Genomic DNA, 26,633 nt, shown 5'->3' on the forward strand with positions numbered 1-26,633 from the left:
TCCTCCTCGACCCCCTCCAAATCCCCAACCCTCTACCATGCGACGAACAAAGATCTTCTCCGGCACCTCCCACCCCGAACTCGCCTCCCAAATCTGCAACCGTCTCGGCGTTCCCGTCGCAGAGGCCGACCTCCAAAAGTTCGCCAACAAGGAAACCTCCGTAAAAGTCAACTGCTCCGTCCGTAACGAAGATGTCTTCATCATCCAGTCTGGATCACAAACCGTGAATGACCATTTGATGGAGTTGTTGATTTTGGCGCAGGCGTGTCGCGGGGGGAGTGCGAAGAAGGTTACCGCTGTTCTGCCGTACTTTCCGTATTCGAAGCAGAGTAAGATGAAGAAGCATCGTGGATGCATCACTGCACGAAGTACGAACCCTATACTTCATTCTTCGTGAGTGGAGACTGATCAGGCTGATTGCAGTGGTCGCAAACCTCCTCACCATCGCCGGTGTGGATCACATCATCACCATGGACCTCCACGCATCCCAAATGCAAGGCTTCTTCACCCGCCCCGTGGACAACCTCTACGCCGAACCATCCCTCGCCCGCTGGATCAAAGACAATATCCCCGAATGGCGAGAAGCCGTCGTCGTATCCAAAAACCCCGGTGGAACAAAACGCGCTACATCCCTCGCCGACACACTCGGGATTAATTTCGGTATCATCCACACTGATCGTCGTCGTGGGCGGAACTTTAACTCTGGGTTTTCGACACGTGCGTCGACATTTGGGGATGATGACATGGACGAAGACGAAGACGAGGAAGATCAACAACCAGATGAGGACGACTCCTACCCCCCACCCCAGAAGAGACACAACGATATCGTAGACCCAGATCCCACCCCACCAGCGTCCCTGCCCAACCAGTTCACCCACATGTCCCTCTCCGCATCCCACCTCTCCTCCATGTCCTTCAACTCCACTGGCTCCCCCATGCGTCAACGCCAAATCGAGGGCGTCCACACCGGGCGTTTGGTGTCGGGCCACGTCGTCGATGACGATTACCCGGATAACATGTCCGAAGCCTCGACGACGCATCATTTCAACCGGGATGGGTTGGATCCAATGACTTCGTCGATGTATTCTATTGCGCCGTCTGCCGCTGGATCGGTGTTGGCGCTGGGCGGGACGATCGATGCCCATGGCTCCGATGACGAGGAAGAAAACGCCTGCCAAGAGGGTGAGGAACGCACGATTACACTGGTCGGCGATGTCCGCAACAAAGTCGCAATCGTCGTCGACGACATGGTCGACCGCGGCGGCTCTTTCGTCGCAGCCGCCGAACACCTCCGTCGAAACTGTGGCGCGACGAAAGTCTACGTTATGGGCACCCACGGCGTGTTGTCAGACGATTGTCTAGACGAGATGGAGTGGTGTGATGATATCCACCGTGTCGTTGTCACCAATACGTACCCGGTTTCGGAGGAGAAGAAGAAGAGTAAGAAGTTGGCGGTGATTGATATTTCGATGATTATTGCGGAGAGTATTCGGAGGAATCATAATGGGGAGAGTGTAAGTTTCTTGTTTGGGAAGGGGGTGGAGTATTAGGTCATTAATAGACAATTGAGGTAGGAGAATTAATATGGAAACGACCATAAAGGCAGAGGTATGATACTGTCTCACAGCCGAAGGAATGCCTGTGACGATTCTTGACCATATGGGTATGTATACTTCCAACGAAAACCAGCGCTCAAAAATGACTCCATCCATGCTCCACCCTCACATATCCTCCGTAAACTTACTCCCACCACTCTCATTCCTACTATGCTTCGGCCTCCCATCCGCATCCTCCGCTTCATCCGAGAACGGATTCTGCGCTTTCTTTCCAGCCCCCGTATTCGCAAACTCCTCATACCTCCCCGCCATCTCGGCATTATCCAACTCCATCTCCTCATCACGATGCGCGAGCCCATATTCCTCCCCGACCCGCGCATCCCATGCCTCATCCACGTCGAGGGCGGAGAAGTTGTGGTGATGGGGCGTATGGCTACGGGCTGCGTATGATGAACGTCGGAAGAATGCGAAATTGAAGGGTCGGAATGGGCGGCCTTCGCGGCGTGATTTCTGTTTGTGTAACCCAATCAGTGTCTGTGCCATGTGAGGCGATGAGGTCACAACGTACCCAGAAGGAGTAGCCGAGGTAGCCGCCGAGGGTTAGAATGATGAAGAAGAAGAGGACGCCGATTGCTGCGCCAATTGCTGTTGATGCCATCTTGTCTTGTTTGTCAAATGGATCGTATTGACTTTATAAATTTGGATAAGTGCAGGCGGATAAGAAAGACCGGAGGCTGGGTGCGGTGCTTCAAGTTGCTCTGGCTTCATGCGCAACTTGCTCAAGTGTGTGCCCCTGCCATACGCGCTCTCCCAACGGCCCTTCGAGCACTGGCGTGTACGGGCCCGGCAATGAGTGACTGAAGGATGAGCAGAGCAACACAGATTCATCGGCATACATTCGTGCTTGATAGCGCCCAGGGACTTAAACTCGATGAGCGGAGTTTTGTGTTGGAGGAGCATACTGCTACCATGAGGGATATCCCGGCGACGAGGGAGTTGATGGTGCAGTTGAGGGAGTTGCCTGAGGAGGTACGATCGGGGGGAGTACAGTTCTATGTGGATCAATCGCACTGACTGGTTATACAGCTACGGGCGTGTTTACGGGGCGTGAATTACCTTCGGATTACTTACGTCGCACCCGATTCGTCACGCCAACAACCCCTACCGCCGTTCGCGATTGACCTGCCTGGAGGGTTACATGTGGAGTATGAGCTCAAGCATCGTGGTGCAGCGTACGAATAGTCTGGCTTTCCTGTCGCACAGTGCTGACTTATCGTACAGGCCTCTTGGATTCCGTGAGCTTTTGGAATCTATCATCGGTTCTCACGTTGATGACGGCCCCGACTTCGAACAACGGTTCATTAAGGTCGACAACCTAAATTACCTTCACGATGCCCATACCATCGCAGCATACATGCGCGACTACCTCACCCAACACATTATCGACCACGCATACACTTACCCCCTAGGCTCCACCTCCTCCCTCTCCCTCACCTACACCAACAAACGCCTCCGCCTCCGCGCCCTGTGGACGAACACCACCGAACCACTGACGGCGACAATCGAACGCCATCACGAAGATACAGTCGAGGTGGGGATTTTCGAGAGTCATCTCATCCCGGGCGTGGAGGATTTAACGATGTCTGGACTAACTGCAGCGATTGGTGATGGGAACACACAGTTCAAACCGACGCTTATTTCGTTTCCGCAAAGAACGAGACACTCGGATACAGCATATCGGTCGAGGCTTGATCCCGCGGTTGGGATGCACCCGGTGTTGGTAACGCAGATCACACCCACAGAGCCACCAGCAGAGGAATGTACCCTCAACGCACTATACACCCTTCCATCCTCAGTATTTCTTGATAAATACCAACTAGCTGATCGTACTGCGTTCAGATCGGGCGGTATCTCATCTCTCCGTATGTGGGGCGAGACAGACCTCGAAGCGCCGGTATGGGCAGTCGATGGATGGGGCTCGATAGCGGCTGTGGAGGTTGATTGGAGGGGGCAGGAGGGGAAGGAAGACGTTACCGTCGAGCTGCCGCTGCATATGCGGTACGCTGTACCTGATGATGAACAGGGGGTGGAAATACAGCAGCCGGTGGTGTATTGGGCGTGCGAAAACGCTGCGCAATCACCGCTGGAAGAAAATCCCTTCGACACACCACGAACACTCTACACCCACCTCCACCCCGGCGACACCACTTTCCATTTCCTCACCCCGACGCTAGAAAACGGAATGAGAATAGAGGTACCGACGGCGAAGACGGGAGATGTGGCGATGGCGCAGTGGGGAACAATGGGTGCGATTACGTTGGGGATGGCGTGGGTTTGTAGGGCGGCGGCGAGGGGGTGGTTGCGGGGATTGAGGAGTGATCGGAAGGGGAAGAAGAAGGAGTAAGTCTACCCAAGTCATGGATGAAGGAAATTTGTTGCGATAAGGATATGAATGAAGCGTCACCAGCTCACTATCATCATAATGATATTCATTTACACTCACTGCAGCTAGTTGTGTGGCATTTGACTAGTCAATGGCTGTCTATCACTGAATTCGTGCACTTCGAGTCTCGAGCCCCCAGTCTCAGTGACAGGTGCCGCCGTTGCGCGGCGATTTCACACACCCCTGTCGAAAACCTTGAATACGCTAGGGAGCGGACCGCGACAACGTAAATATGGTCAACCCACAAAACCCATGACCAAACTTAGGACGTCACCTACTCTATTTCCCCTCTTTTGGCTCGATTGCGTAATCGATTGCTTCCCCGCACGGGTGGCGATTTGTGTCCGCCTGCGGGCTATAAAGAACGGGCGCCCGCCCTGCCAGTCGACACTGTGCTTCCCACCCAGCGCGCTACGTGCAGGCAAATGCTCTTGGGAGTCGAATCGCCTGGACAGGAGGACACCAATCGGAGATGTTTGCGTGGTTTGGTTTAGGCGGACCTCTTCGAGAGCCGGCAGCACGGCGTTGGCAATTGCTGGACCAACAGACTGCGCTGGCAGGCAGGGCTGCCGTCCTGCTGTTGAGGTCGCAAAGACCAGCGATTCGACAGCTGAGGTAGGCTTGCGTCCAGTTATCGACTGGAACGCAGCCTTTTGAAGACAGGTTGCTCCAGTGAGGTGAATGACAGGCTGGCGCCTCAGAATAGGTGGCCATAAGACCCGTGCTGCCGGATTCCTAATTGCGCACCGCAGCGTGCGAATGTAATCAAACTGAGCACGGAACAAACACCGTTGCTACAACGCTCCTGCGTTGAGATACCGATCGCTTTAATAGGGACAACCTGGCTGGTAGTTGTATTACCACCGAGCCCCTCTCAGTCGCGATGGCACACCGCGATGTCTCATCATCATTTTACCGCGTCTTCGTGCAGGATGTGACCAACCCACCAAACAAGCCGCCAAAACTTGAAAATGCCTTCTAGAAAGATGAAAGGAGCCGCTAAGGCTTCCCATAAGGGTATCGATTCGCAACTCCAAACCGCCCTCCTGTCTCCTTGAGAATGCAGCCTCAGCACCACCTACAAATAGAGTCCGGAGGGAAAAAAGGCCTAAGACAGTCATTGAACTCAAAGACGAAGACGCACCAGTTGATACTATCAGCAGATTCGACAACTTCCAGGTCTTCATTCTCGTCACTGGGAAAAAGAACCACAAGTATCCTCAAGCACCCTGGACGGTCAATCTAGTTAGGTCTTGGGGCAACCAAGAACAGCTTTTGATCGATCTCGCCCTCGAGGAGCTCCGTCATGATTATATGGTCGTCGAAGGCGTCCACAAATACTCCCTGAAGCCCAACATCAACTGGAAAGTCTGCCGCGGGAGAAGCCGGAACGCACCATGGTGTAGACTACGAATGAAGGACGGCTGGGAAGCCTTCATTGATGCTGTCCACGTTGAGCGCAATACACCCAAGGTCGAATGGTCAACTTTCATCTTAATTGATACACACTGCGGCCCTACAAGGGCTGCTTCTCAACCCGAGTTCGATCAGCGAACCCCCGTGCACGCCTCTCAGACTCAGCCCAAGGCTCAAAAGCCTCTCATCCCTGTACCTAGGCACAGTGCTACCAACAGTGCTCTCCAGGGCATTTCAAATGAACTTGCGAATGATCCTCAACGCTACAAAAGGATCCTTGTTGTTCAGACCCTGCAGGCTAAGCACAAATGCGCCAAGCACCACCAGCAGTACTGCTATGTTCATCCCTTTTCTGGTCAACATCGATACATTACCAATGATCTCCTCAATCTATGGTCTAAGTACTTGGTGGCGAAAGAACCTGGAGTTATCGTCGAGGATCCGCCCATCCATGATCCCTTTTTGCTGGGTTGCTCGAGTTGACAGATCAATTGGAAACACTCGAAAGCAGGCACTCTTCGTCCGGTGACCCTCAACTACCTGCACCGGTGACTGCGCCTCAATTCGATTTACCGCTACCTCCCTCAAGTCAGCCTACTCCGACCCCGACCCCAACAACCACGACCATTGACCCGCAAATGCTCAGAGGCTCAAGCCCTCTTCAAGGGCCGGCTGCTGATGATTCTAGCCTATGTCAAGAAACTCAGCACAGCCGTCTTGATAGAGGGTAGGGTTTTTGTCGTACAAGTACTTGATTTGCTGCGGTCATTTAGTGATGCTCTTGGTGGTACCCGTAAGCAGTAGTAGTCTACTTACCGAGCCCAGAATTCCTCAATAGCCGGTTTGCGCCCGCAGTTTAAGGAGCCTCTCGATGTAGGTCGCTATATCATAGACATCCTTCCCAGAAGCATGGTCTTTACTGATCAGCTGTTTTCGGCAGCACGTAAAGGAAAAAGGCATGCATACGTTGCAATGGTTATACTCATGTGTGCTGCCCCATCCCGAAATGGCCGCCGTTCCGGAACGGCAAGTACTTATATGAGTGCCATATTGGAACGTGTCAATTTTGAGGAACCGAGGAGATGGGAGGAAGTATAAGGTGGGCACAGGGTGGGGGCAGCTACAATTTAAGTTTGTGGTGATTTTGGGGTTGGCCTGTTCCGGAATGGGCCAAGTAAGTTCAGTGTGTGCCGTCCTGGAATGGCACTCCAATGGGGGTAGTCAAACACATGTTCGTACCATCATACCTGTTTATGGATGGGTCTTTGTCTTTCAGAGATTTTACCCATTCGTTTACCCCGTATGAATAGATATTGAGATGTTCCTTGTCATGATGACAACGTGGTCTTGATTCTTCATCTCTTTGCTAGTGTGGCCATTCATCCTGAAAGCAAATGCGTGCACCTTGTTTGTAGGCAATTTGACCAGAGATGTTATATCCAAAATAGGAGGATGCACCCCGCCCGGCGTTCGGAGTTCAGCTACGTCACATTAAGGCCGTGACGTTGTCTGTACTCAGGAGCGTCAATCTTGGCGACTTCGTTCCAGTACCCAAAAAGCCAAAGCTGATGTAGATGAACCATTTTCAGAAGCGAAACAAAAAATAACTATTACACTAAACTAAAGCTACGAAAAAGTGTAAAAGAGTAAAACCATCAAGGCCTCTTACAAGTGAAATCACGTAAAACAGAACTACCTGCCAGAAAATACTCCACAAAATACCCACATATCGATCTCACATCTCATCCAAATCCAATAGCTATTCTTCTTCGGTTACTTAGAGCGTGCTGCTACAGTACTCCACCAACTGAATTCCGAAATCACGGAGGTACTTCAAGTCGTCCGCACCGAAGTACTTGTGCTTCTGGCGCGTGAAGACAGCGAGGACGCAGCCCTCCTGGGATCCCTTCCTGAAGACAGGGACCAACATACCACTCGTGTAAGTCTCCGGCAACTCCTTGTTCGCAGGGTCCTCTGCCTCAGGATTCTGGTACAACAACCCGGACTTGGAAGACAACGCGCGAGCGTGGAGGACGACATCGAAGGTGGGAGGAGGAGATGGCAAGCCGAAGGAGGACATGAGGCGGGTAGTGGGCTGGCCGGCGGCGTTTAGCTCGAGGGAGAGAAGGTAGACGAGGTCGACGCGAAGGGACTGGGCGATGAGGACGGTGGCGAGGTCGTAGGGGTTCTTGCGCTTCGAGTCGTCGGCGGGAGTAGGGGAGGTGGGGCCGATTGCGTGCTCGGTCTCGAGAGGCTCGGCGAGGACAGGGACACGAGGCTCCTCGGAGCGAGGTGGAGGAGGCAAGGAAGTAGGCGCAACGCTGTCGTCGTACTCGGTGTCGGTGGTCTGGGTTGCTGGGCGGTAAGAAGAAGCAGGAGCACTTCCACCATTCTCAAACTGAGAAACGGACTCGGTGGACGGCGAAGATGTGGGGAAGACGACACCCTCGTTCTTTCCGCTCTTCAAGACAACCTCCTCGTTGACGTCGACACCCTTGGCGCGCAACTTAGCCCTCTCGTAAGCCAAGATGGTATCGATCTCCTCCCTGGATGAGTTGAGGCCGAACTGAGGAGCAGCCTGCCTGAAAGCCTCAAGGGAGCGCTGCATAGACTCTGCCTTAGCAGTCTGGTTGTCATGGTAGAGGTTCTCAATCTCGGCCATAGCAAGACGCGCGAATTCCTGGAGCTTAGCACGCTCGTCCTTACCGAACTTCTCGCGGGGTTTGGTATCGATAACACAGAACGTACCAAGAGCATGACCCTCAGGAGACACGATAGGGGCACCAGCATAGAAGGCAACGTGAGGAGCATCCGTCACGAGCGGGTTGTTCTGCATACGCCAGTCCTTGTTGGCGTCAAGGATGACCATGGGCTCAGGACGAAGAATTGTGTGACCACAGAAAGAGATATCACGGGGCAACTCATCCAATCCCACCAATCCAACCTTCTCGAAACCAACCTCAGCCTTGAAGTACTGCTTCTCGTCATCCAACAAGGAGATCATACACACGGCACTACCGAAGGTCTGACGTGCCAAGGCGACGATTTTGAACATGGTGTCGGAGTCATCGGTGACGCCGGCATCGTCGCCAGCATCCTTGCTTTCGTGGATCGGAGCCTTGTCGAGGCCGGTGTACCTGAAGGTGTCCAACATACGCTGACGCTCGGTCGGCGGCTTGGGTGGTGGCAAGAAAGGAGGAAGACCATCAGGCCTAGGGCCAGTCGGCATAGGAGGCTCCGTAGTGGTGATCTTCCCGTGCGCGTATCCATCGAGGAAGTCCTCCCAAGTCTGACCAGTAGGTCCGGTCTGCTCGGTCTCGACAGTGTTTGCTGTCTGGGCGGTGACAGGCCTGCTGTCTGCCGCGTGTTTCTCGCTTCTTGTGTAAGAGGTTTCGTCGTCGTAGGAATGAGCGTTGCAGGTAAAGCAGCTCAAAAGCGCCTTTTTGAAGCCAGACTTCTTCCTCGTGCTGCCGGATTCACTGTGTGCGTTGGACATTTCGGAGAATTATTGGTAAGCCGCGGGGATGTATGCTGTTCAAAAGCAGCCGGAGGGACGGTGAGTGACTTTAGTATCGATTGACAGGTATGGAAAAGACGCGTAAAGGACTGTCCTTCCAGGGCGTTCAGGTGTTGCAATTGGGAGGTGGAGTATATGCGGCTTGCACAGCCTTGACCAGCCCTGAGGTCTCGGGTGTCGTTTCGCTTGGGTCTCTTAAGCTTTAGGCGGCCGGGTCTACAGCTCCCCTGCCAGTGCCCTCCACTGGCCGTGCGCAAGCGGCATCCCAATTGTCGGGTCAAAATTTAACTCGGCCTCTAACAGAACCTACTGCAACACCATTCATGCAAACATCAATTGATGCTCAACAGGGTCCGCGTACCCGGATGATTCTTGATTCATTTGGGCAATACGAGGGGAGAACTGTTATGCCTATCCCTACTAGTTGAAATACATACTCTTGTTTCCCGACTGCGGCGCCGTCTTGTTCTTGAGTTGGTTCGCATCTCTCTTTGGCACACTTGAATGCTCCTCAATTGCCGCATGCGGATTGAAATGCGCCGGCTTTGCATTCTTCTGCTTTTTCTTATCCTTCTTCTTCTCTGCTCGCTTGTCAACGTGAGGCTGGTCCACGTATAGTGGAGCAGCAGCCGCGTAATCAAACGGTGCCTCAGCTTCAGCACTCTCCTCCTTTTTGGGTGCCTTAGACTTCTTCTTATCCCTCTTTGCTTTCTTCTTGGCAGGACCCGGCGTCGCTGGATCCAGATTGAGATTATCCGGGATGTGGTCTGACTCCTCACCAGTACCAGCACCAAGGGATATCACAGAAGAACCCGCAGTGGACATCGAATCCTTAGACTCGGGCCTCTCCGGCTCGTTGCCAATAACGTCACTCTTCCTCTTACGACCAAGTTGCCTGACAGTAATGATCTCCTCCCTCTCCTTCTTTGCACGCTCCCTCTCCTCCTGCTGCTTCTTAACGAAGGGATGCTCTGCCAAAGCAGCAGCATCACCCTCCTCCATTTTGACATCGTCTTCCTCGCCCTCATACACTTGAGCAGTAAGAGGAGGTAATGGCACAGCAAGGCGCATCTCAGCAATGATCTGCTTCGCCTTCTGCTTGCCATCACATTCGGGCGCGGGCTCAGTTAGCTTACCCCAGAATGCTGAGATGTCGCTGACCAGCTTCTCCACCTTCTCCTGTTGGGCAAAAACATTGATGAACGGCGTCAATTTCAAATCGGCCGCAGCTGTAGCCTCAGCATCCAAGAAGCGGGTATGAGCAGGAGCAGCAGCAGGGGTAGCCGTAACAGCAGCCGCAGTGGGCAAATCCTCCTCGACAGTCTCCTTCGCAGCCTGAATAACAGCAACGACATCACTCGCAGACATTCTGATATACGGAGGTGTAGGATTACACGAACTCAACACCCCAGGAACATCATCCGGCATAGCCGAAGATAGAGTAACGAGCATGTGATTCGGCAAAATGAACCTCACGGACTCATCCTCCTGCCTCGCGACCTGATCACGCCAACGGTGAAGAGCCTTGAAGACGGCAAGCTGCTTCTTATCCAAGATTCTGTTCGCACCGGATTTCATGAGGAGGTTACGCCAGCCGTCCTTGCCGAGTCCGCCTTCGGTGTCGTAGACGTCCTTCTCGTAGATTTTCAAGGCGGTCTGGCGGGAGGAACCCAACACCGATTCCATCAGGTTCTGGGTAGTAGGGTTTGAACCAGCCAAGAGCTCATTCCTCAAGTGATCGAAGATGTGAAGCAAGAAATGCGTGTCGGAGCGTGCGTAGGCGGACATAGCAGGAGGCAAAGGACGAATACGCCAGTCAGCCAACTGGTACCTCTTGTCCGCGTCGAAGTCCTCAAACTTCTTAAGGAGGTAAGCAAGACCGTGACCCTCGTAGTTCAGCACCTTGGAGGCAAAGTACGTGTCGAAGAGACCGACAATGTACAACCCGAAGTCACGCTGGAGCCACACGATATCCATAGAAGCACCATGAAGGACCTTGACAATTTTAGGGTCGGTGAAGACCTCGTTCAAAACCTCCAACTCCTCACGCAACTCCAAGGTGTCGATAAGCCAGTCCTGGTCGCGAGTACTAATTTGCATCAAACAGACAAAACCTTGGAAGGAGCGGTAATCGTGGTGTTCCAAATCGATAGCGATCACATCCGCCTTCTTTAACTCCTCAAGCATATCCATCAACTTCTCTTGTGAGTCGACCCAGCTTGCACTGGTCTCTGCAAAGGGCTTCGGCGGGATGGGCTCCTTCTGTTCGTAAATGACGGTGGGGTACGAGGACTGCGTAATTTCCGGCTCGTAAGGGTGAGGCAACGACGGCAACTCCTCCGAATCATCCACATCCATCTTTGACGAAAGATCCTTCAACGGCACAATTGCGTTCGGCTTCGACGTCAACTTCCACTTCCATGGCGTAGTCTCCGAATTGTCCGGCTCGGTCTTAAACTTCAGTTGTGGTCTGACGATGTTCTCGGCGTGTACGAGGTTGTAGTCGAGTCTCTCCTTTGCCTTGCCTGTCTTCGAAATCTGAGTGACTCCGGCAGCTCCCTGTGCAACCTTGTTCTTCTTCGTGGCCCCTGTAAACTCATCGATGCATACATCCGACTTTTCCAACAAAGTGTCGACAACATCCACGACGTCACCCCAACGGTCATTCAGATCATCCTCATCGTCAAATGTATCAGCAGCATCCGCACTCGCAATTTTCACCAACGAGTTTGTCAACTCCAACAGCCTCGTACTGCATTCATCCAACGAATCTCCAAAAGACGGATCGAGCGACCTGTGAAAGGCAAGATCCTGTGCTCCAAGAATCGTCGCAGCCCTGGTCGTAGAGACCAAAGCCTTGAACAACGACGATTGGAAATCTGGAAACTTTGCGGCGTCCATTGATGTGACTGAACGGCCGTCTTGTTCGCTGAAGGGTTCCTTCTTTACGACTGCGCGCCTTCTCGATGCTGGACTGGCAACGGCTGCAGCTTTTCTTGTCTCAAGCCCTGCGGCACCGATAAGGTCGGTCAAGAGCGGCGACAGAGAACGGGATACTCAACTCTCTATTTTAAACTTCTAAATGTAATCGATACCCTATCCTACTCGTATAGAGCATCCGCCTGTCACCTGCACACAGCCGCCTCGATCCCGCCAAGAAGCCCGGGCTAAGACACCAGGCGCTGACCGACCGCTCGGCGAGGCTCATCCGGTCCGTATAAACACCCTGTGTACATAAGTGAACGCAATCGCTCTCTTAATGTGAACGCGTCCTATCACTCCTCAGTTTCAGTCTCTCAAATACCTATATACTGCAACGCCATGTCGTTCACCGATAAACTTAAATCCAAACTCGACCGCGCATCGCGTCGGATCTCACGGAGCTTGAGTACGGGGTCTCATGTGAATCGATCGGAGCCGGGGTCTAGGGAGGAGTCACCTGTGCCCGAGATCAGGGTTCAGGATGTGGATGCGCCGAAGACGCCTGTGCAGGAGAAAAGTGGACATTCTTACGAGATTGGAGAGTACGACGCCAGTCCGTCGCCCAAACCGTTACCCTTGAAGGTACAGATTCCGGAGTCGCCGAAGACTCCAAAGACTCCAAAGACTCCAAAGACTTCCAAGAAGGTTGCAAGCGAATCCGCGCCCGTCAGTCCCGTCTCATCCTCGAAGAAGCGGCAATCATTCCGCGATTTCCTGCACCGAGATCGGACTCCACCGCCTGTCGTCCCTAATGATGAGGAGTACGAAAGACGCGCGTTGGAGGCTGCGCATTCAGCCCCTGTGTCGCCCACGCTTCTCGCGCATTCACACGGAGTTGGAATCACGAGTGGAGTTGCACATGTGTACGCGGATCCGGAGACGATGGTGGAGGATGGTCAAGGGAGCGAAAATCACCTCCGCATAAGGTAGGATGGTCGTACATGCATATGGTTCATGAAGGCGGAAGATATTGCTTTCGTGAGCGCGGGAGAGAGTACTGCTGTGTGCAAAATTCTTGACGCAACTTTCCCATGTGCGCCCGAATCGCAAACTCCATATGACAAAAACCCCTAAAACAACATCGATAAAGGCCTCGGAGGCCGAGTAAGGGTTCAAACTGATCATACCTATCCTCAGCAATCACGTCCTGCCACCGGTTTTGGGCCACAAGGCCTCTCTCAGTCGCTTCATGCTGAAAATGTGTTTTTAGTTATATGAAAGCAGCACACCCTGGAAGCCGCTGGGGATGCAGGTCTGGGTCCCATGAGATAGAGGGAGCTTAGATAAACAGGTTCTGCGTGTGGTTTCTTTGTTTCTAACAGTTCTTGATGTTTGTGGGTCCAGAGAGTGTTTTCGATGCTTTCATGCATGTTCATGCAACATCATGCACCTACGCCGAAATCCTTCATAATGTCACAACTCTATGAGAAACGGTACTACACGCGTTTCGGGGACATCTATGGATTCCTAAGAGTTTGTTCTATCGACTTCTACCCTGAAATCGCCCTCCCAAGCCTTGCGTATGAAGATGGGGGGGTTCATGAAACTGTCCCCGCGCAGATAGGCGGTAAAATGCGCCGCGTCAAGAATTTTGCACACAGTAGTACCAAAACCATGCTGTGCAGTGCGCAGCCACTACAGCGAATCTGCAGCCAATAAAGGCAAGTCATCGGATGATTTGCTATGAACCCTTAAATTAATGCCAAGAATGGATCTGCGGGGATGAAAGATATTGAGATACGATTGATTGATTAGATGAGGTGCGATGTAATCATCGTGGGGGTGCTCGTGCCGCTTCCCCAGCCTGGGAATTCTTTATGAAAATAAGACTGACGCCTATCCGACTTCCGAAACTCCATGCCCATGCTCGAATCTCACGCCGTGACCTCTGCCTTGCCTTGTTCCGTCGGTGGGTTGTACTTGTCCTTCCAGATCCAGGTGTTGCCAAGGACCTTCACCCCTTTCTTCTCTGCTGCCCTGTACCACTGCGCACTGATGTATCGATCCTTCTTTGTTCCAATTCCCAGATCGTAGCACTTTCCGGTTTCGAGCATAGCATCAGTGTCACCCAACCCAGCCGCGAGCTCAAAATACTCCTTAGCCTTTATGAGATCCTTCTTCGTACCCCATCCCCGCTGGTAACTCACACCCATCTCGAAAAAGGCCATGGAAAGCTCGGACTTTCCATCGGATTTCATACCAGCTCGTTTGGCATATTCTTCAATGAACGCACTGTTCTCAGCGGCTGCCTTCAAGAAGTCAAACGCACGCTCACGGTCTTCGTTCACACCCCACCCATGCCTGAGAGAAAGTCCATACAGAAGTTGCGCAAGAGGCAACTTAGCTACCCTCGCAAGATGGCAAAATATAGCAGCCGAGGCCTGGAGGTCACCAGCCTCATGTAGCGCAATCGCCCTCTTCAACTCCGCATCCAATCGAGGTTGCCCTCCCCACACTCCCCCCTGATCCTCCAAATCTCATCCACAAGCGCCGCCTGGACCATTCCCGGTCCCCTCACCTCTTCCCGCCTCACCGCATGTCCCGCAGCAACGCCGTAAACAACACACCCTGACACCGCTGCAACACATTTATCTTCCTCAACAGCAGCACACGCAGCAATAACCGTTCTTAGCGTACACCCCGAACAAATGACAAAACCAAACATGGCATCCCCATTACTCACACAAAACGTTCGTTCACCATCCGACACAACATCCACAGCTCCACTCACGACAACCGTGTTCTGTTCCCGACGGGCGAAGGTGGAAGCTAGTTCTGCACGGGAGGAAGAGGAGGAGGAGTGTAAGCTGTCGACGCCGCAGGCTTGTGCACGGAGGTTGAGGAGGGCCCGGATTTCGGCTTGGCTGTTGATATCACAATATCCACTTGCTAAAAACCCCGCTGCAGTATCTTTTCTGAATTGTGTTGCTTCCACGCCAACAGGGTTGAGGAGGACTAGGGTACCAGCGGTGTTTGCAATCCGGAGAGCCTTGAGCATGGCAGTGGGGGATTCTGGGTGTGCGGTACCAATGTTGAGGAGGAGTGCGCCGTTGATTCTCATGAGGTCGGCAACTTCGAGGGCGTTTTCGGACATGATTGGGGATGCACCAACGGCAAGCGAGACATTTGCTTGAGGTTTTTGGCAACATTGTTTGCAACATTGTTGGTGATGTGGTGGATAGGTGGACCATTTTTACCGATCTTTGTCATGATTTTGGTGAAGAGGGCCTCACCGGGGCGGAGGAGGGAGGGGGAGGGAGGAGGGGGGATGAATGGGGCAGGGATTTTGATGGACGTGAGGAGAGATTTGGCGGCGTCATAAGGGGTTGTGGACGCCATGATTGCTGACACAATTGCAATACCTGAAACTGACTTTGCCCCTGTCCGACCCTGAAATATCAGGCATTGAATATTGTAGTCTTTGAACCCGCCAATTGCGACACACAGAATCTCATACCCGGCATTTTCTTTGACGTAGGAAAGGATTGTGCGGGTGCCCATGGTTCCAATGAGAGGTTTTGTGAGTTTCTTGGTGTTTGTATTCCAGATTGGGCTGAGGCCGAAGTAATCTGCATGACCTGCAATACCCACCTTTGTTTCTTTATAGAGCCAACAGATGTACCAATAATTGCATCAGGCCCAAGTAATTTTCTTACGTCTTTGAGATCCATGTCATCTTGCCCAACATGAATTCCATCTGCACCGGGGGCAAGGGCAACATCAAATGGGGTCATTATCAGTAATAGGACATTGTACACCCGTGTGATTTCAGGGAGTTTCTTAGCTTTCTCGATGAAGAGTCCGGTGTCGTTCGTTTTCTTGCGGAGTTGGACGACAGTACAGCCACCTTTGATTGCTTCCTGGACATGGGCGCAGATGTCTGAGCCCTCAGGAATGATGTCCGGGTCTGTGAAGAGGTAGAGGGACCAATCAATCTTGCTCTTGTCGATTGGTATGGTTGTCCGTTTGGGGGAGGGTGATTAGAAACGAAGCACTCGAGGTCCCTTTGGAGTTTCTGGTGGTAAGTGATGACCCTGTTTAATGTACTGCTGTGTGCAAAATTCTTGACGGTGTGTGTTTTACCGCCTATCTGTGCGGGGATGGTTTACTGAACACGCCCATCTCCATAGACAAGGCTTGGGAGGGCGGTTTCAGGGGAGAAATTGATAGATCAGACGCTTAGGAATCAATTGATGTCCTTGAAACGCTTGTAGCACCATTCTCATAGAGCCGTGACATTGTGAAGGGTTTTGGCATAGGTGCATGGTGTTGCATGAACATGCATGAAAGCATCGAAAGCACTCACTGGGCTCACAAACCTCAAAAACCATTAGAATCAAAGAAGACACAGGCAGAATATGTTCACTTAAGCTCCCTCTATATCACGACACCCAGACCTGCATCCCCAGCGGCTTCCAGGGTGTGCTGCTTTCTTATAACTGAAAACACCTTTTCAGCATGCAGCGACTGAGAGTGGCCTTGTGGCCCAAAACCGGTTGCACGACGTGATCGCTAAGGATAGGTATGATCAGTTCGAACCCTTACTCGACCGCTGAGGCCTTTATCGATGTTGTTTTAGGGGTATTTGTCATATGGAGTTTGCGATTCGGGCGCACAGGTGAAAGTTACGTCAAGAATTTTGCACACAGCAGTACGTAGCAAGCCCAACCTTGGTGGACGTGCATTCAGGGGCAAGTCCTGCAGAAACCGAGACCGCGTCCTGTCAAACACTGGTACATCCGTTTACGAGAGTTGCACGAACGTTGTTATCGCGTATCCAATCGACTATTCGTGTACGTTCACCATCTCGGACCTTCAATTCTTTGCTCGGGTCAGAACACCCGCTACGTACTACTGTACGGCGCTCCTCAAAGTAAGTCAAGTTTTGTGACTGTAAACACCCGGGACACGTGCATTCAGCAGCCAAACCCGTTGTTTTGGTGTCGCTCGAAGACATTTTCGCGTTTAGAAGCATTTATACCGACGGTTTATCGGTTTTGACGGTTGTTCGACCCTTCGCTCATTGCGGTTACCCAGCATACTCCTGAATGTCCACGACGCAGACAATGTCAGCTCCAGCAAGTCACAAACCCGAATCTCTTCGCTCATCCGTTTCTTCGTCATACTATGTCTCTCCACCAACGCCGCGACGGACGTCAAGTGGATGGTCGGGTTCAGGACGGACGAGTAAGCGGTACAGCGTAACGGCGTTATACTCCATGGCTGCCGAGAATGACGTGGAAGTTCAAGACGACTTGGCGAAAGCACAGCGGAAACTACGTGATTTGAAGACCAAGATTTCGTCGCAGTCGAAGAAGAACTTTGTGTTGGAGAGGGATGTGAGATACTTGGATTCGCGAATTGCGTTGTTGATTCAGAACAGGATGGCGCTTGATGAGCAGAATGAGGTTGCTAGTCATCTTGATGATGCGCCAGAGTTGCAAGAGGGTGTTTTTCCGGATGACAGAAAGCTTCAGCAGTACGGCAACTTGTTCTTCCTGCTACAGTCAGAACCTCGGCATATCGCCGCGTTGACGCGTTTGGTCAGCTTGGCGGAGATTGACTCACTGCTACAGACCGTCATGTTCACCATCTACGGAAATCAGTACGAGAGTCGCGAAGAGCACCTTTTGTTGACCATGTTTCAGTCTGTCCTTTCAGCCCAGTTTGACAGCGCGACCGAATTTTCGTCTCTTCTCCGTGCGAATACGCCAGTCTCGCGAATGATGACTACATACACCCGTCGTGGTCCTGGACAGTCATACTTGCGATCGGTTCTCGCTGAGCGCATCAATTCGCTTATCGAGCACAAAGACTTAAACCTCGAAATCAACCCTCTGAGCGTGTACGACCAGATGGTGGACCAGATTGAGGAAGATATGGGTACCTTACCCGAGGGTATGCCGAGACGAGTAACAGCGGAGGAAGCAGCAAGAAGTGACGATGTACGCGCGATCATTGAGCCTCGATTGGCTATGTTGACAGAGGTTGCAGAGAGCTTTTTGCGGACGATCATTGACAACATCGATGCTGTGCCGTATGGTATTCGATGGATCTGTAAGCAGATTAGGAGTTTGACGAGGAGGAAGTACCCGGATGCGCCTGATCAGTCGATCTGTTCGCTCATTGGTGGTTTCTTTTTCCTTCGGTTCATCAACCCGGCTATCGTTACCCCTCAAGCGTATGTCTTGATCGATGGAACGCCTGGAGAGCACCCCAGGCGAACGTTGACGCTCGTCGCGAAGATTCTACAGAACCTGGCGAATAAGCCGACGTATGCTAAGGAGCCGTACATGGAGAGCCTGTCGCCTCTAATCGATAACAACAAGGCAAGAGTAAACCAGTTCTTGAACGATCTCTGTGAAGTCAGTGACTTCTATGATTCTTTGGAGATTGACAACTACATTGCATTGTCCAAAAAGGACCTTCAGCTTCACATCACGTTGAACGAAATCTACGGTACTCATGCTTTGCTTGAGAAGCACGCGACTATCCTCGCGCCCGAGAAGACCAGCCATCTTCGCATATTGTTGAATGAAGCCGGTTCTGCGCCGCCAATGCTGCCAAGACACGAGAACAGAACAGTCGAGTTGCCCTTGTACAGTCGCTTCGAGACGCCTGTGTCTGATTTGACGACTTCCTTGGATGTCACGCAGTCTGACATTCTCTTCATGGAGACGAAGGCGACATTCGTGCAGCTTATCCGTACGTTGCCTCCGTCGGCGGGTGCTGCTAAACGTCCGCTCAACCTGTCGAAGATTGCGGATATGGCGGCCACCCTGAAGGATGTCGCGCTAGTTCGGAAGGGTATCAAGGCACTCGAGATGCTTCGTGAATTGGCAGAGCAGCACCTTGTCGACCCTCGAGACCGGTATAACCCTTTGACCGAGGAAGTCGAGCAAGAACTCGCTCATCTCGGATCCCTGCGTGAACACGTCATCGAAGAGACAGACTCGCTTGAAGGTGTCTACAAGACCATATGCGACCACAACGATTACCTTCGCGGCCAGCTCGAGACGTACAAGTCTTATCTCCAGAACGTGCGTATCCAGTCCGGTGGTGCGCCGGAGAAGAGTCGGAGCGGAGGTGTTGCTGGTGGTGTTGGACTTGTTGCTGTTGGCGGTAAGCAGAGGAAGGAGAAGAAGAAGCAGAGTTTGGGGCCGTATAAGTACACCCATTCGCAGTTGGAGAAGGAGGGAGTGATTGCGGAGAGTAGTGTGCCATCAGACAGGTTCGTGCAATCGGTCTGATCTACTGAATACGGCGACTAACTGAATTACAGGCGATCGAATATCTATTTCAACATTGTTTCACCAGTACCGGGAACATTTGTTATCTCATTGCACTACAAAGGTACGATCAACAATTGATCGGTGAAGTGCCGGAGCTAATGTTTTTCTTCAGGACGTGATCGTGGACTGCTCGAGCTTGATCTCAAACTCGATGATCTTCTTGAAATGCAACAGAATAATGTCCAGCTTCTCGATCTGGAATACGTCAAGTTCAATGTTACGAAGATCTTGCACCTCCTCAACAAGCAATTTGCGAGAAAGAAGTGACTTGTGCGGCAAGCTGAGAGGATAGCATGCCTGAAGGATAAAGATGAGGAACAGAACTGAGCATGAAAGGAGCGTAGATGGACGGTGTTATTATGAATTTATCTTGAGGTTGTTTTGTTTGCGTTTTCATTTCTAATGGGCTTGCTGGACTTGCCGGACATGCCATATGGGTTTTTGCTAAAGTAACCGGTCATTATCATAATAATCTTCTTGGAAAATACGGATGTGTATTTCTGATAACTTCCAAGGTGCAACTCCCACGGGCAATGACTTAGTCGATAAAGCCTTAGGGCACTTTGATTGGCGTGATTCCCCACAATGGGTCAGTTGATAAGCACGACTCACGTACCGCCATCCCTTCAAATCCCCTGTCAATTCAAACAACACACCTCCGTAATATCCGCATTCAACAAACAACAATGAGCACTCCCGTCCGTATCCCGACCGCCTCGGCGTCTTCTCGTACCCGTGAGGGATCCTCCTCGGGTTCGTCCGGATCACCAACCTCCTTGACGTCATCTTCGGCTTCCTCCTCTTATGACTCTCCAACACATATTTCGACCGGTCGAAGGCAGTCCTTCTTGAACCCCCTCCATGCTGAGCAGAGCTTCAAGATCTATGATCTTGGGCCGGCGGATCGAGCTGCGCCGGTTGTTGTGCTTTCCGCGAGTCAGGTAGGTATGATCGAGAGGCTGTCCGCTACAGCAACTGACCTATTACTACAGGGTTGGAAGTGGTCACCAGATGCTTTCCTTTCTCGTTACCACCAGTCGTTGATTTCTGATCGATCATCGGATGAGCCGGAGGAGCCTGTCGTGCACGAGATTCACCTGACAGAGGAAGAGCTCATGGGCCAGGCATAATGCTGCGGGTGTATGCGCATCTAATATCACATAGGTGTTTGGACTTGGTTTCAATGTGTTTTTTGGCGTACGTGATCTGTTGTTTGTCTTCTCGGTGTATCTCGTTATCCCCTTTGTTTTACTGTCACATAATAAATGCTACTTTTGCTAGGATGTTCGTCCAGGCCACCACACAACGTACAGGGTTGTTTCATTGATGCTGGCTCCAACCGTTTCACCGTGAACTCACTCCTCTGACGTTCAAACCCTTTCCTTCATTGTTCATCTCTCTCGTTCTCGGGCACCCGCCGGCCGCATTTCGGGTCCCCATGCATCATGCACCCGGGGACTCCGCAACCGAAGTGGTTGTCGACATAAAGCTGCTCGACTTCGCATTCCTAAAACACCTCCTCAACAGGAAACGGACAATGACTCAGAACAAGCACGAAGGAGCTGTCGCAGCTGTCAACGATCCGGCCTTCCAGCCGCGATCCGAATTCTTGGATGCCATTGACTGCGAGGATTACCGATTGATGATTGCTGGGGAAGAGTACGTCGCATGGCAACGGAAACATTGCGCATCGTTAACATCCTGCATAGTTACAACGCTATGGTCCCCGAGCTCCTTGAGGGAAGGCTACGGATGAAGAGACTGTGCCGCAAGTACAATGTTCGAAGAAAAGTGGTAAATGCCAGAAGACTCTTGACTGACTCACTGATAGGACACCTTGGGCGATCCCGAGGATCTGGGTCTGGAGAAGCTGGCGGAAAAGAGAAGAGAGATGTTGAGCCAGATGCTTGGGAAGTGTGATTTGACACAGGTCGACCTTGGTGAGTATCGATTGATCCGTACCACGTCGTGCAACATGACTGACAACTGTCGTGCAGAACCACCAGTGATGTTCGACTACGTAAGATAACTATCAGGCAACCATCACAAATCGATGTTGACGTGAGCCATCCAGGGCGGCAACATCTTTCTCGGAGACGGAGTCTACATGAACTACAATACCACGATCCTAGATTGCGCGCCAGTCTATATTGGTGACCGCACGATGTTTGGACCGGTATGCATTGTCGGGCACAAGTCGCTCAGAAAGTGGATGCTGACTATGCATACAGAACGTGTCGATATACACCGCGGGTCATCCCATCGAAGCCGGCCCGCGACTGGCTGGGACGGAGTGGGCGAAACCCATTCGGGTAGGTATCACGATCTCCGCATCCACACAGCGGCTAATATGTTATCTCAGATCGGCAAGGAATGCTGGATTGGAGGAAACGCTGTGATCACTCCAGGCGTGACAGTTGGTGATCGAGTGGTTGTCGCAGCTGGCGCGGTCGTCACTAAGGATGTCCCGAACGATTGCGTCGTTGGCGGAGTACCGGCGAAGGTCATAAAGAAGATCGATCAGACAGAGGGTCAAAAATGAAGAGCATTTGATAAAGTCGTTAGAGATAACATGTTGGTCAATATTGCTTGTGCTCTCAGATGCATTGTATCGTAGATTGGCACTAAACCCATTCGGGGATCGGAATTTTGCTGCCAAGCTGCACGCCTTAGAGGTCGACGACAGCTTGAAGAACGCGACCAAAGGACCCTCAATTACCTTCATCCGCCCTTCCGTTCAATAATAACAATGGCCGCTGCGTATGTTGACCTCACGAGGACGCATTCTTTTTGTCGTATGACGTTGACTGTCTTCCTATAGTGCACCACCAAAGTCTAACTGGGCCGACGATGTTGAGGACGACAACGCTCTCCCCGCCCCCGAGATCACCATCTCCGAGGATGGCAAGACCAAGACCATTGTCGAATACAAAATCAACGAAGCCGGCAAGAAGGTCAAGATTACCCGCCGCATCAAGACCACCCTCGTCAAGGAACACGTGAACGCCGCCGTCGCAGATCGCAAGTCATGGACAAAATTCGGTGCAGAGAAGGGCAAGAAGGCTGGACCTGACCATTCTACCACCACTGTTGGAGAGAACATCTACTTGAAGTTGTCTGTTGGCTCTAAGGTTAAGCAGGTACTGGAGGATGACGAGAAGGATTCTGAGCAGCAGTTGAAGGAGCAGTTGAAGGACAAGACCGTCGCGTGTCGTATCTGTAAGGGAAACCACTTTACTGCTCGTTGTCCTTACAAGGACACTCTTGGTTCTTTGGACGAGGCTGGACCTTCTGGTGCTGGTACGCCTGGAGAGCCTGAGCAGCCTGCTGCCAATGCTCGTGGTACTTACGTTCCCGTTCACCTCCGCGCTGGTGCACGTACTACTGGAGAGACTATGCGCGGTCCTGGCCGTGGAGACCAGGATGAGCTCGCTACTTTGCGTATCACTTCGCTGTCTGAGGAAGCTACCGAAGACGACCTCAGAGAAATCTTCAAGCGTTTCAACGGTATTTCCAGGGTGTTCGTTGCAAGAGACAGGGAGACTGGTCAAGGAAAGGGGTTTGCGTTCGTTTCGTTCTACGAGAGGGATGAGGCTCAGAGAGCGATGGAGAAGATTAACGGTATGCCATATGATCACCAGATCTTGAAGGTGGAGTTTGCGCAACCTAAGAAATAAGGGGGCATTGGGAGCATAGTTCGATCATTTGAAGCCAATATATCCTGAGATCATGCATTCTATTATCGCTATGATGCACGACGTCTTGCCTCCAGCTTCTTCCATAATTCTTCCACACTTATGCGTCTTTCTTCTGAACCTGCCAACTGACTCCTGGGTATGAGTGGCACAGGTCGCCCAATCGCTAACGACACAAACACCCCCGGATTCAAGTAATGTGCTCGCAACCTCCTTGCCAATCGCAGGTACTGTCGAAATATGTTCTTCAACGGCAGTGGTGTGGACCGCAATGCCACGTAACTCGTAACGATCTCCTTCTCGTTTGTGCTCCCTCCTCTTCTCGGACCCGTATACAATTCAAATCGTATGCCACCCGGCAATCTTTTCGGATCTTTGATACGGAGCATCAAAGGAAACAGCGGGAAGTGGTTGAGACACGCCAACAACGTCTCTGATAATGCCTTGAGCATAACAATTCCCATATGACAAACGGCGAACGTCGCGTAGAACACCAACACGGTCGGGAACAAGAAACTCAGTAACGTGAACAAGATAGTCCCGAGTAGTAGCTGATCGAGATCATAGTCGCACGAATCGATACGTTCGCGGAGGACGTTATGCTTTTTGCCCCGAAAGAGATGGAATAGTGAGACTAAAATCGTGAGTTGCCAGTTGTAAATCCGCGCTGATGCAATGTAAAACGAGGAGATATGGAGCGTCAACAAAGTGAGGAGATCGGAGGAGAGCGAAATTGCCATGGACGCGCCGACAAAACCTGAATATCCGACGAAACGGACGATAAACGGCAGGTATGGCCGTAGCTCACCCATACATACTGCCCAGAAGTTGATGAGATAGATGAAAAGATCACCCAGGAAAGCCGCCAACTCGTTATTGAGTTTCAGACCGGCCGGCCAATCCATCAACCACAGAATCATGCGATGCAGGCTCTCGATTGTGTACACCCTCGACACTCGCTCAATCAGTGACGCGACCTCGTCCGCGTTCTCCGTAAGATAACTAGCGATGACGGCACCGATGATGGCATCATTTCCGACAAGCCAGAGACTGTTGTAGAATCTGATATACTCCATATGGTTCGTGGTCATACTCGCCCAGTCCTTCTTCCGGTCTCGAAGAGCGAGGCACTGAACGGGCCATTGACAGGCCTGCTGCATGCGGATATGCGCCTGTTGTGCTGACCCAAGCAGATCCTTCAACGGCGGATGATTCGGAAAAGGCTGCCACTCGACGAAGTGGAGTAGTGCCTCTATGAGCAATCGCTCAAGCATCACAATCCCTCGCGTAAACAGGAACACATAAGGCATAACCCACCGAAACATCCACACCATTGCCAACACGAAACCTTCCCACGCACTCGCCTGCAACGTCTCCGCAGACTCCCTAACTCTCTCACCAACACTCAATGTCCGTTTCCTCCGTGCTTGCATTCCGATTCGCTTTGCGTTCTCGTGGAGTACAGTGCCGAGTTCGTAGGAACAGTTGATCTTGTTGATATGCATTTGGATCAGGTCTTTTGGTTGAGATTGTAGACGACGGGTGGGTGTATGCTCTGCCAGTTTCTTCAGGACCATGTCTCTCCGTTGTTGTCGCTCCAGTTGTTGCTTACGATCCCGGCCTTCATGTGCGTCCAATCCGCCAAAATCGAGAGGAGTGGGTTGCAATGAGTAGAAATGCATGCCGTGAGGGTTCGGAGGGTCAAACAAAATAACTTGTGCTGTAGCTGACATTGTCGGGTCGGCGAGCGTGAATTCTGGGACGAGGTTGTCATCGTGGGTAACACCAACTATCCATGCTCCTTTGCCGGTGTATGCGTTTTTTCGAGGTATGTCGTCGTTCAAGGAGCCCAGAATGCTGAGTGGGTGTCCACCGCAGAGGTCCTGTAGTTTGGAGAAGTCGTGCTGGGAGAAGAGGAGACCATCACGAAGGGCTGTTGCTAGTCGTGTATGCTGCGTCAAATGTCAGGAGCGCCTCACAACAACCTCCGGAATACATTCACGTACGTTTACCTCAGGCAAAACCGCCAAGACAAATACATCCAAGTCCGATACACGCCATCCCACCAAGAGGCCTACGTCATGCTTCCTACATGCACCAGCCGGCCAGAAGATCCTCACAATTTTTGACCCATCCTTCTTACAGACTGCCTCGCCGTCGCAATTGTTCCCGCGCCGACGTTCTTTCATGCACCCAACACGGATTCTTCTTCTGCTCTTTCTTCGCGATATAACTCAGTGGTAATAGGAGCGTAAGGAAAGCCGCCGTAAGTACCGAAAAAGCAACCCCAGCGCGAAAGACAATGTCCCTATGAATGCGACTCGAATGCAGAAAGGTAATGCCGATTGCCAGAAGTGCGACTCCGAAGATCACGAAGATGGAAGACAGTCGCAGCATCAACGGGCATGAATGCCAAAGAATATTGTATGTCGTTGTTCGCACGCAGTTTATTGCGAACTCATGCCTTGCGAATGCTTTTGGCCTCCTTGATTGTTGACAAGAACTGTCGCTGAGGAATTGCTCCAAGCTGGACCTCCTTTTCACACGTCGTGTATGTATGAAACCGCGAATCTGTGCGTGCCCTGTGTGGGACCCTGTGGGGGATGAGGTCCCACACGTCAATCCGTCAAGTTTAAGCAGTTACGAGGAAACGGGAAGTCCGGCTCTACAACATAGATTCAAAAACTACCACATACAAGCTTCGGCTCTCTTCTACCATTCAGTTCTGTTTTGCACCTTTGAGCAAACTCAAGGCAGGGCTCGTTTCAGGCACGTGCACCGAGGGGGCCCAAAAAAGTTCGAAGGCAATACACCCAGCGTAGCGTACTTGAAGCAACCTCCAGGTTTTTACGTCCTCTCTTTCACCAGATCAACCTACCAACAATCCACAATGGGTACATCTACTTCCCACAAAATCACTCAGAAGGAAGGATCTAACAGCTGTGTTACAGCCAAGTCTATGCGATCCAAGGTCAAGCGCTCTTTCCGTGCCACCAAGCGTGCGGACCCCAACTCCGTCTTCTTCAAGCAAGAAGTCGCCCGTGAACTCCGCCTCGCCAAGAAGCTCGGTACCGCCGACATCGCCGCCGCAGAACCCACCAACAACGACGAGAACACCATGGAAGTGGACGGTGGTGATGCTACAGCAAATGCTGATGAACAAGGTACACTCACCTCCTTTAGTCCCTCTTTACTTTCTTCGCCCATGTGGCCCCAAGCTGGTTTTCAGCTCGAAGACGAAGGGTGGAGTGAGAGTGAAGATGACGAGACGTATGCGCTTCTTGGTCTGATTGACCCTGATGAGCTTACGTGCTTTGTCTAACCTTTCGTCTCCTTTTTTTCTTGGTCACGAGGCTAACATGTGTCTTCTGTCTTTGAAGCTACCGACTCCGCTGCCGCAGACGTCGAGATGAAGGCTCCCGAGAAGAAGATCAGCACGTCTGGTCCCCGAGGTTCGAGAAAAGAGGAATGGAAGGGTATGAAGAAGACGAAGGGAGGTAACAAGAAGACCATCGGTTTCGCTGGATCTAAGAAGAAGAGAAACTAGGCGGGTTGGCGTTTTTATGTTTTGTTTTTCCTTTCCTTTTTACCACTGGCATCTTATAGGGTATCTTGGGTTTTGGCGTTTTTGGATTACTTTCTTGGAAGCATAATAACCAAGCACAATGTTTACACCACTTCCTTTGAACTTGTTCCTCATGATGGTTGGCTCGCTTTATGTTCTGACCCAAA

General features: G+C 51.8%; 14 protein-coding genes across 14 annotated transcripts; 8 read left to right on the plus strand and 6 right to left on the minus strand.

Annotated features, from left to right (window-relative positions):
* Positions 1 to 37: 37 nt before the first annotated feature.
* On the plus strand, positions 38 to 1,550 carry SAICODRAFT_32875 (phosphoribosyl pyrophosphokinase; the record flags this gene model as incomplete). The annotated part of the gene is made up of 2 exons (XM_019168241.1): positions 38 to 368; positions 424 to 1,550. The coding sequence occupies 2 exons, from the start codon at positions 38 to 40 to the stop codon at positions 1,548 to 1,550; spliced, it is 1,458 nt and encodes a 485-aa protein (XP_019027623.1).
* Positions 1,551 to 1,721: 171 nt separating this feature from the next.
* SAICODRAFT_4691 (uncharacterized protein) lies at positions 1,722 to 2,214 on the minus strand (the record flags this gene model as incomplete). The annotated part of the gene is made up of 2 exons (XM_019168874.1): positions 1,722 to 2,066; positions 2,125 to 2,214. The coding sequence occupies 2 exons, from the start codon at positions 2,212 to 2,214 to the stop codon at positions 1,722 to 1,724; spliced, it is 435 nt and encodes a 144-aa protein (XP_019027624.1).
* A 206-nt stretch (positions 2,215 to 2,420) lies between these two features.
* Positions 2,421 to 3,960, plus strand: SAICODRAFT_22873 (PIG-X-domain-containing protein; the record flags this gene model as incomplete). The annotated part of the gene is made up of 3 exons (XM_019166657.1): positions 2,421 to 2,585; positions 2,643 to 2,788; positions 2,838 to 3,960. 3 exons carry the CDS (start codon positions 2,421 to 2,423, stop codon positions 3,958 to 3,960), a joined length of 1,434 nt encoding a protein of 477 aa, XP_019027625.1.
* A 4,051-nt stretch (positions 3,961 to 8,011) lies between these two features.
* SAICODRAFT_51552 (GAF domain-like protein) lies at positions 8,012 to 8,470 on the minus strand (the record flags this gene model as incomplete). Its single annotated transcript, XM_019169072.1, has 1 exon — positions 8,012 to 8,470. A coding segment is annotated over one exon (459 nt), but the record flags the coding sequence as incomplete, so codon positions are not given.
* Positions 8,471 to 10,255: 1,785 nt separating this feature from the next.
* SAICODRAFT_51107 (uncharacterized protein) lies at positions 10,256 to 11,833 on the minus strand (the record flags this gene model as incomplete). Its single annotated transcript, XM_019169034.1, has 1 exon — positions 10,256 to 11,833. A coding segment is annotated over one exon (1,578 nt), but the record flags the coding sequence as incomplete, so codon positions are not given.
* Positions 11,834 to 12,253: 420 nt separating this feature from the next.
* SAICODRAFT_22876 (uncharacterized protein) lies at positions 12,254 to 12,844 on the plus strand (the record flags this gene model as incomplete). Its single annotated transcript, XM_019166658.1, has 1 exon — positions 12,254 to 12,844. One exon carries the CDS (start codon positions 12,254 to 12,256, stop codon positions 12,842 to 12,844), a length of 591 nt encoding a protein of 196 aa, XP_019027628.1.
* A 944-nt stretch (positions 12,845 to 13,788) lies between these two features.
* Positions 13,789 to 14,235, minus strand: SAICODRAFT_51297 (uncharacterized protein; the record flags this gene model as incomplete). The annotated part of the gene is made up of 1 exon (XM_019169047.1): positions 13,789 to 14,235. A coding segment is annotated over one exon (447 nt), but the record flags the coding sequence as incomplete, so codon positions are not given.
* A 98-nt stretch (positions 14,236 to 14,333) lies between these two features.
* On the minus strand, positions 14,334 to 16,153 carry SAICODRAFT_32877 (TMP-TENI-domain-containing protein; the record flags this gene model as incomplete). Its single annotated transcript, XM_019168242.1, has 4 exons — positions 14,334 to 15,043; positions 15,103 to 15,513; positions 15,537 to 15,849; positions 16,121 to 16,153. The coding sequence occupies 4 exons, from the start codon at positions 16,151 to 16,153 to the stop codon at positions 14,334 to 14,336; spliced, it is 1,467 nt and encodes a 488-aa protein (XP_019027630.1).
* Positions 16,154 to 17,133: 980 nt separating this feature from the next.
* SAICODRAFT_32878 (Rho GTPase activation protein) lies at positions 17,134 to 19,473 on the plus strand (the record flags this gene model as incomplete). Its single annotated transcript, XM_019168243.1, has 3 exons — positions 17,134 to 19,145; positions 19,197 to 19,267; positions 19,319 to 19,473. The coding sequence occupies 3 exons, from the start codon at positions 17,134 to 17,136 to the stop codon at positions 19,471 to 19,473; spliced, it is 2,238 nt and encodes a 745-aa protein (XP_019027631.1).
* Positions 19,474 to 19,749: 276 nt separating this feature from the next.
* Positions 19,750 to 20,490, plus strand: SAICODRAFT_109946 (uncharacterized protein). Its single transcript, XM_019165312.1, has one exon. The coding sequence runs from the start codon at positions 19,893 to 19,895 to the stop codon at positions 20,334 to 20,336; it is 444 nt and encodes a 147-aa protein (XP_019027632.1). The 5' UTR covers positions 19,750 to 19,892; the 3' UTR covers positions 20,337 to 20,490.
* SAICODRAFT_28624 (trimeric LpxA-like protein) lies at positions 20,403 to 21,788 on the plus strand. The gene is made up of 7 exons (XM_019167184.1): positions 20,403 to 20,865; positions 20,916 to 20,985; positions 21,038 to 21,146; positions 21,204 to 21,226; positions 21,281 to 21,382; positions 21,438 to 21,518; positions 21,569 to 21,788. The coding sequence occupies exons 1-7, from the start codon at positions 20,645 to 20,647 to the stop codon at positions 21,746 to 21,748; spliced, it is 786 nt and encodes a 261-aa protein (XP_019027633.1). The 5' UTR covers positions 20,403 to 20,644; the 3' UTR covers positions 21,749 to 21,788.
* Positions 21,789 to 21,955: 167 nt separating this feature from the next.
* Positions 21,956 to 22,883, plus strand: SAICODRAFT_32880 (eIF-3 RNA-binding subunit; the record flags this gene model as incomplete). The annotated part of the gene is made up of 2 exons (XM_019168244.1): positions 21,956 to 21,966; positions 22,028 to 22,883. The coding sequence occupies 2 exons, from the start codon at positions 21,956 to 21,958 to the stop codon at positions 22,881 to 22,883; spliced, it is 867 nt and encodes a 288-aa protein (XP_019027634.1).
* A 68-nt stretch (positions 22,884 to 22,951) lies between these two features.
* SAICODRAFT_87362 (Gpi1-domain-containing protein) lies at positions 22,952 to 25,446 on the minus strand (the record flags this gene model as incomplete). The annotated part of the gene is made up of 2 exons (XM_019171492.1): positions 24,908 to 25,446; positions 22,952 to 24,853 (listed from the first exon to the last, which is right to left on the minus strand). Exons 1-2 carry the CDS (start codon positions 25,088 to 25,090, stop codon positions 22,952 to 22,954), a joined length of 2,085 nt encoding a protein of 694 aa, XP_019027635.1. The 5' UTR covers positions 25,091 to 25,446.
* A 107-nt stretch (positions 25,447 to 25,553) lies between these two features.
* On the plus strand, positions 25,554 to 26,448 carry SAICODRAFT_63505 (uncharacterized protein; the record flags this gene model as incomplete). Its single annotated transcript, XM_019169995.2, has 3 exons — positions 25,554 to 25,795; positions 25,853 to 26,065; positions 26,282 to 26,448. Exons 1-3 carry the CDS (start codon positions 25,792 to 25,794, stop codon positions 26,446 to 26,448), a joined length of 384 nt encoding a protein of 127 aa, XP_019027636.1. The 5' UTR covers positions 25,554 to 25,791.
* Between the last annotated feature and the right edge of the window lie 185 nt (positions 26,449 to 26,633).

Source organism: Saitoella complicata (genome assembly GCF_001661265.1).
Source record: "Saitoella complicata NRRL Y-17804 unplaced genomic scaffold SAICOscaffold_1, whole genome shotgun sequence".
NCBI classification, from domain to species: Eukaryota; Fungi; Ascomycota; class Saitoellomycetes; order Saitoellales; family Saitoellaceae; genus Saitoella; species Saitoella complicata.

Bases quoted from the DNA above. Each gene is read 5' to 3' on its own strand.
- SAICODRAFT_109946 (XM_019165312.1), top strand. From the start codon at position 19,893: ATGAGCACTCCCGTCCGTATCCCGACCGCCTCGGCGTCTTCTCGTACC.
- SAICODRAFT_28624 (XM_019167184.1), top strand. From the start codon at position 20,645: ATGCATCATGCACCCGGGGACTCCGCAACCGAAGTGGTTGTCGACATA. The intron at 20,866-20,915 runs GTACGTCGCATG...CATCCTGCATAG, and splicing joins TTGATGATTGCTGGGGAAGA to TTACAACGCTATGGTCCCCG. The intron at 21,147-21,203 runs GTGAGTATCGAT...ACTGTCGTGCAG, and splicing joins TTTGACACAGGTCGACCTTG to AACCACCAGTGATGTTCGAC.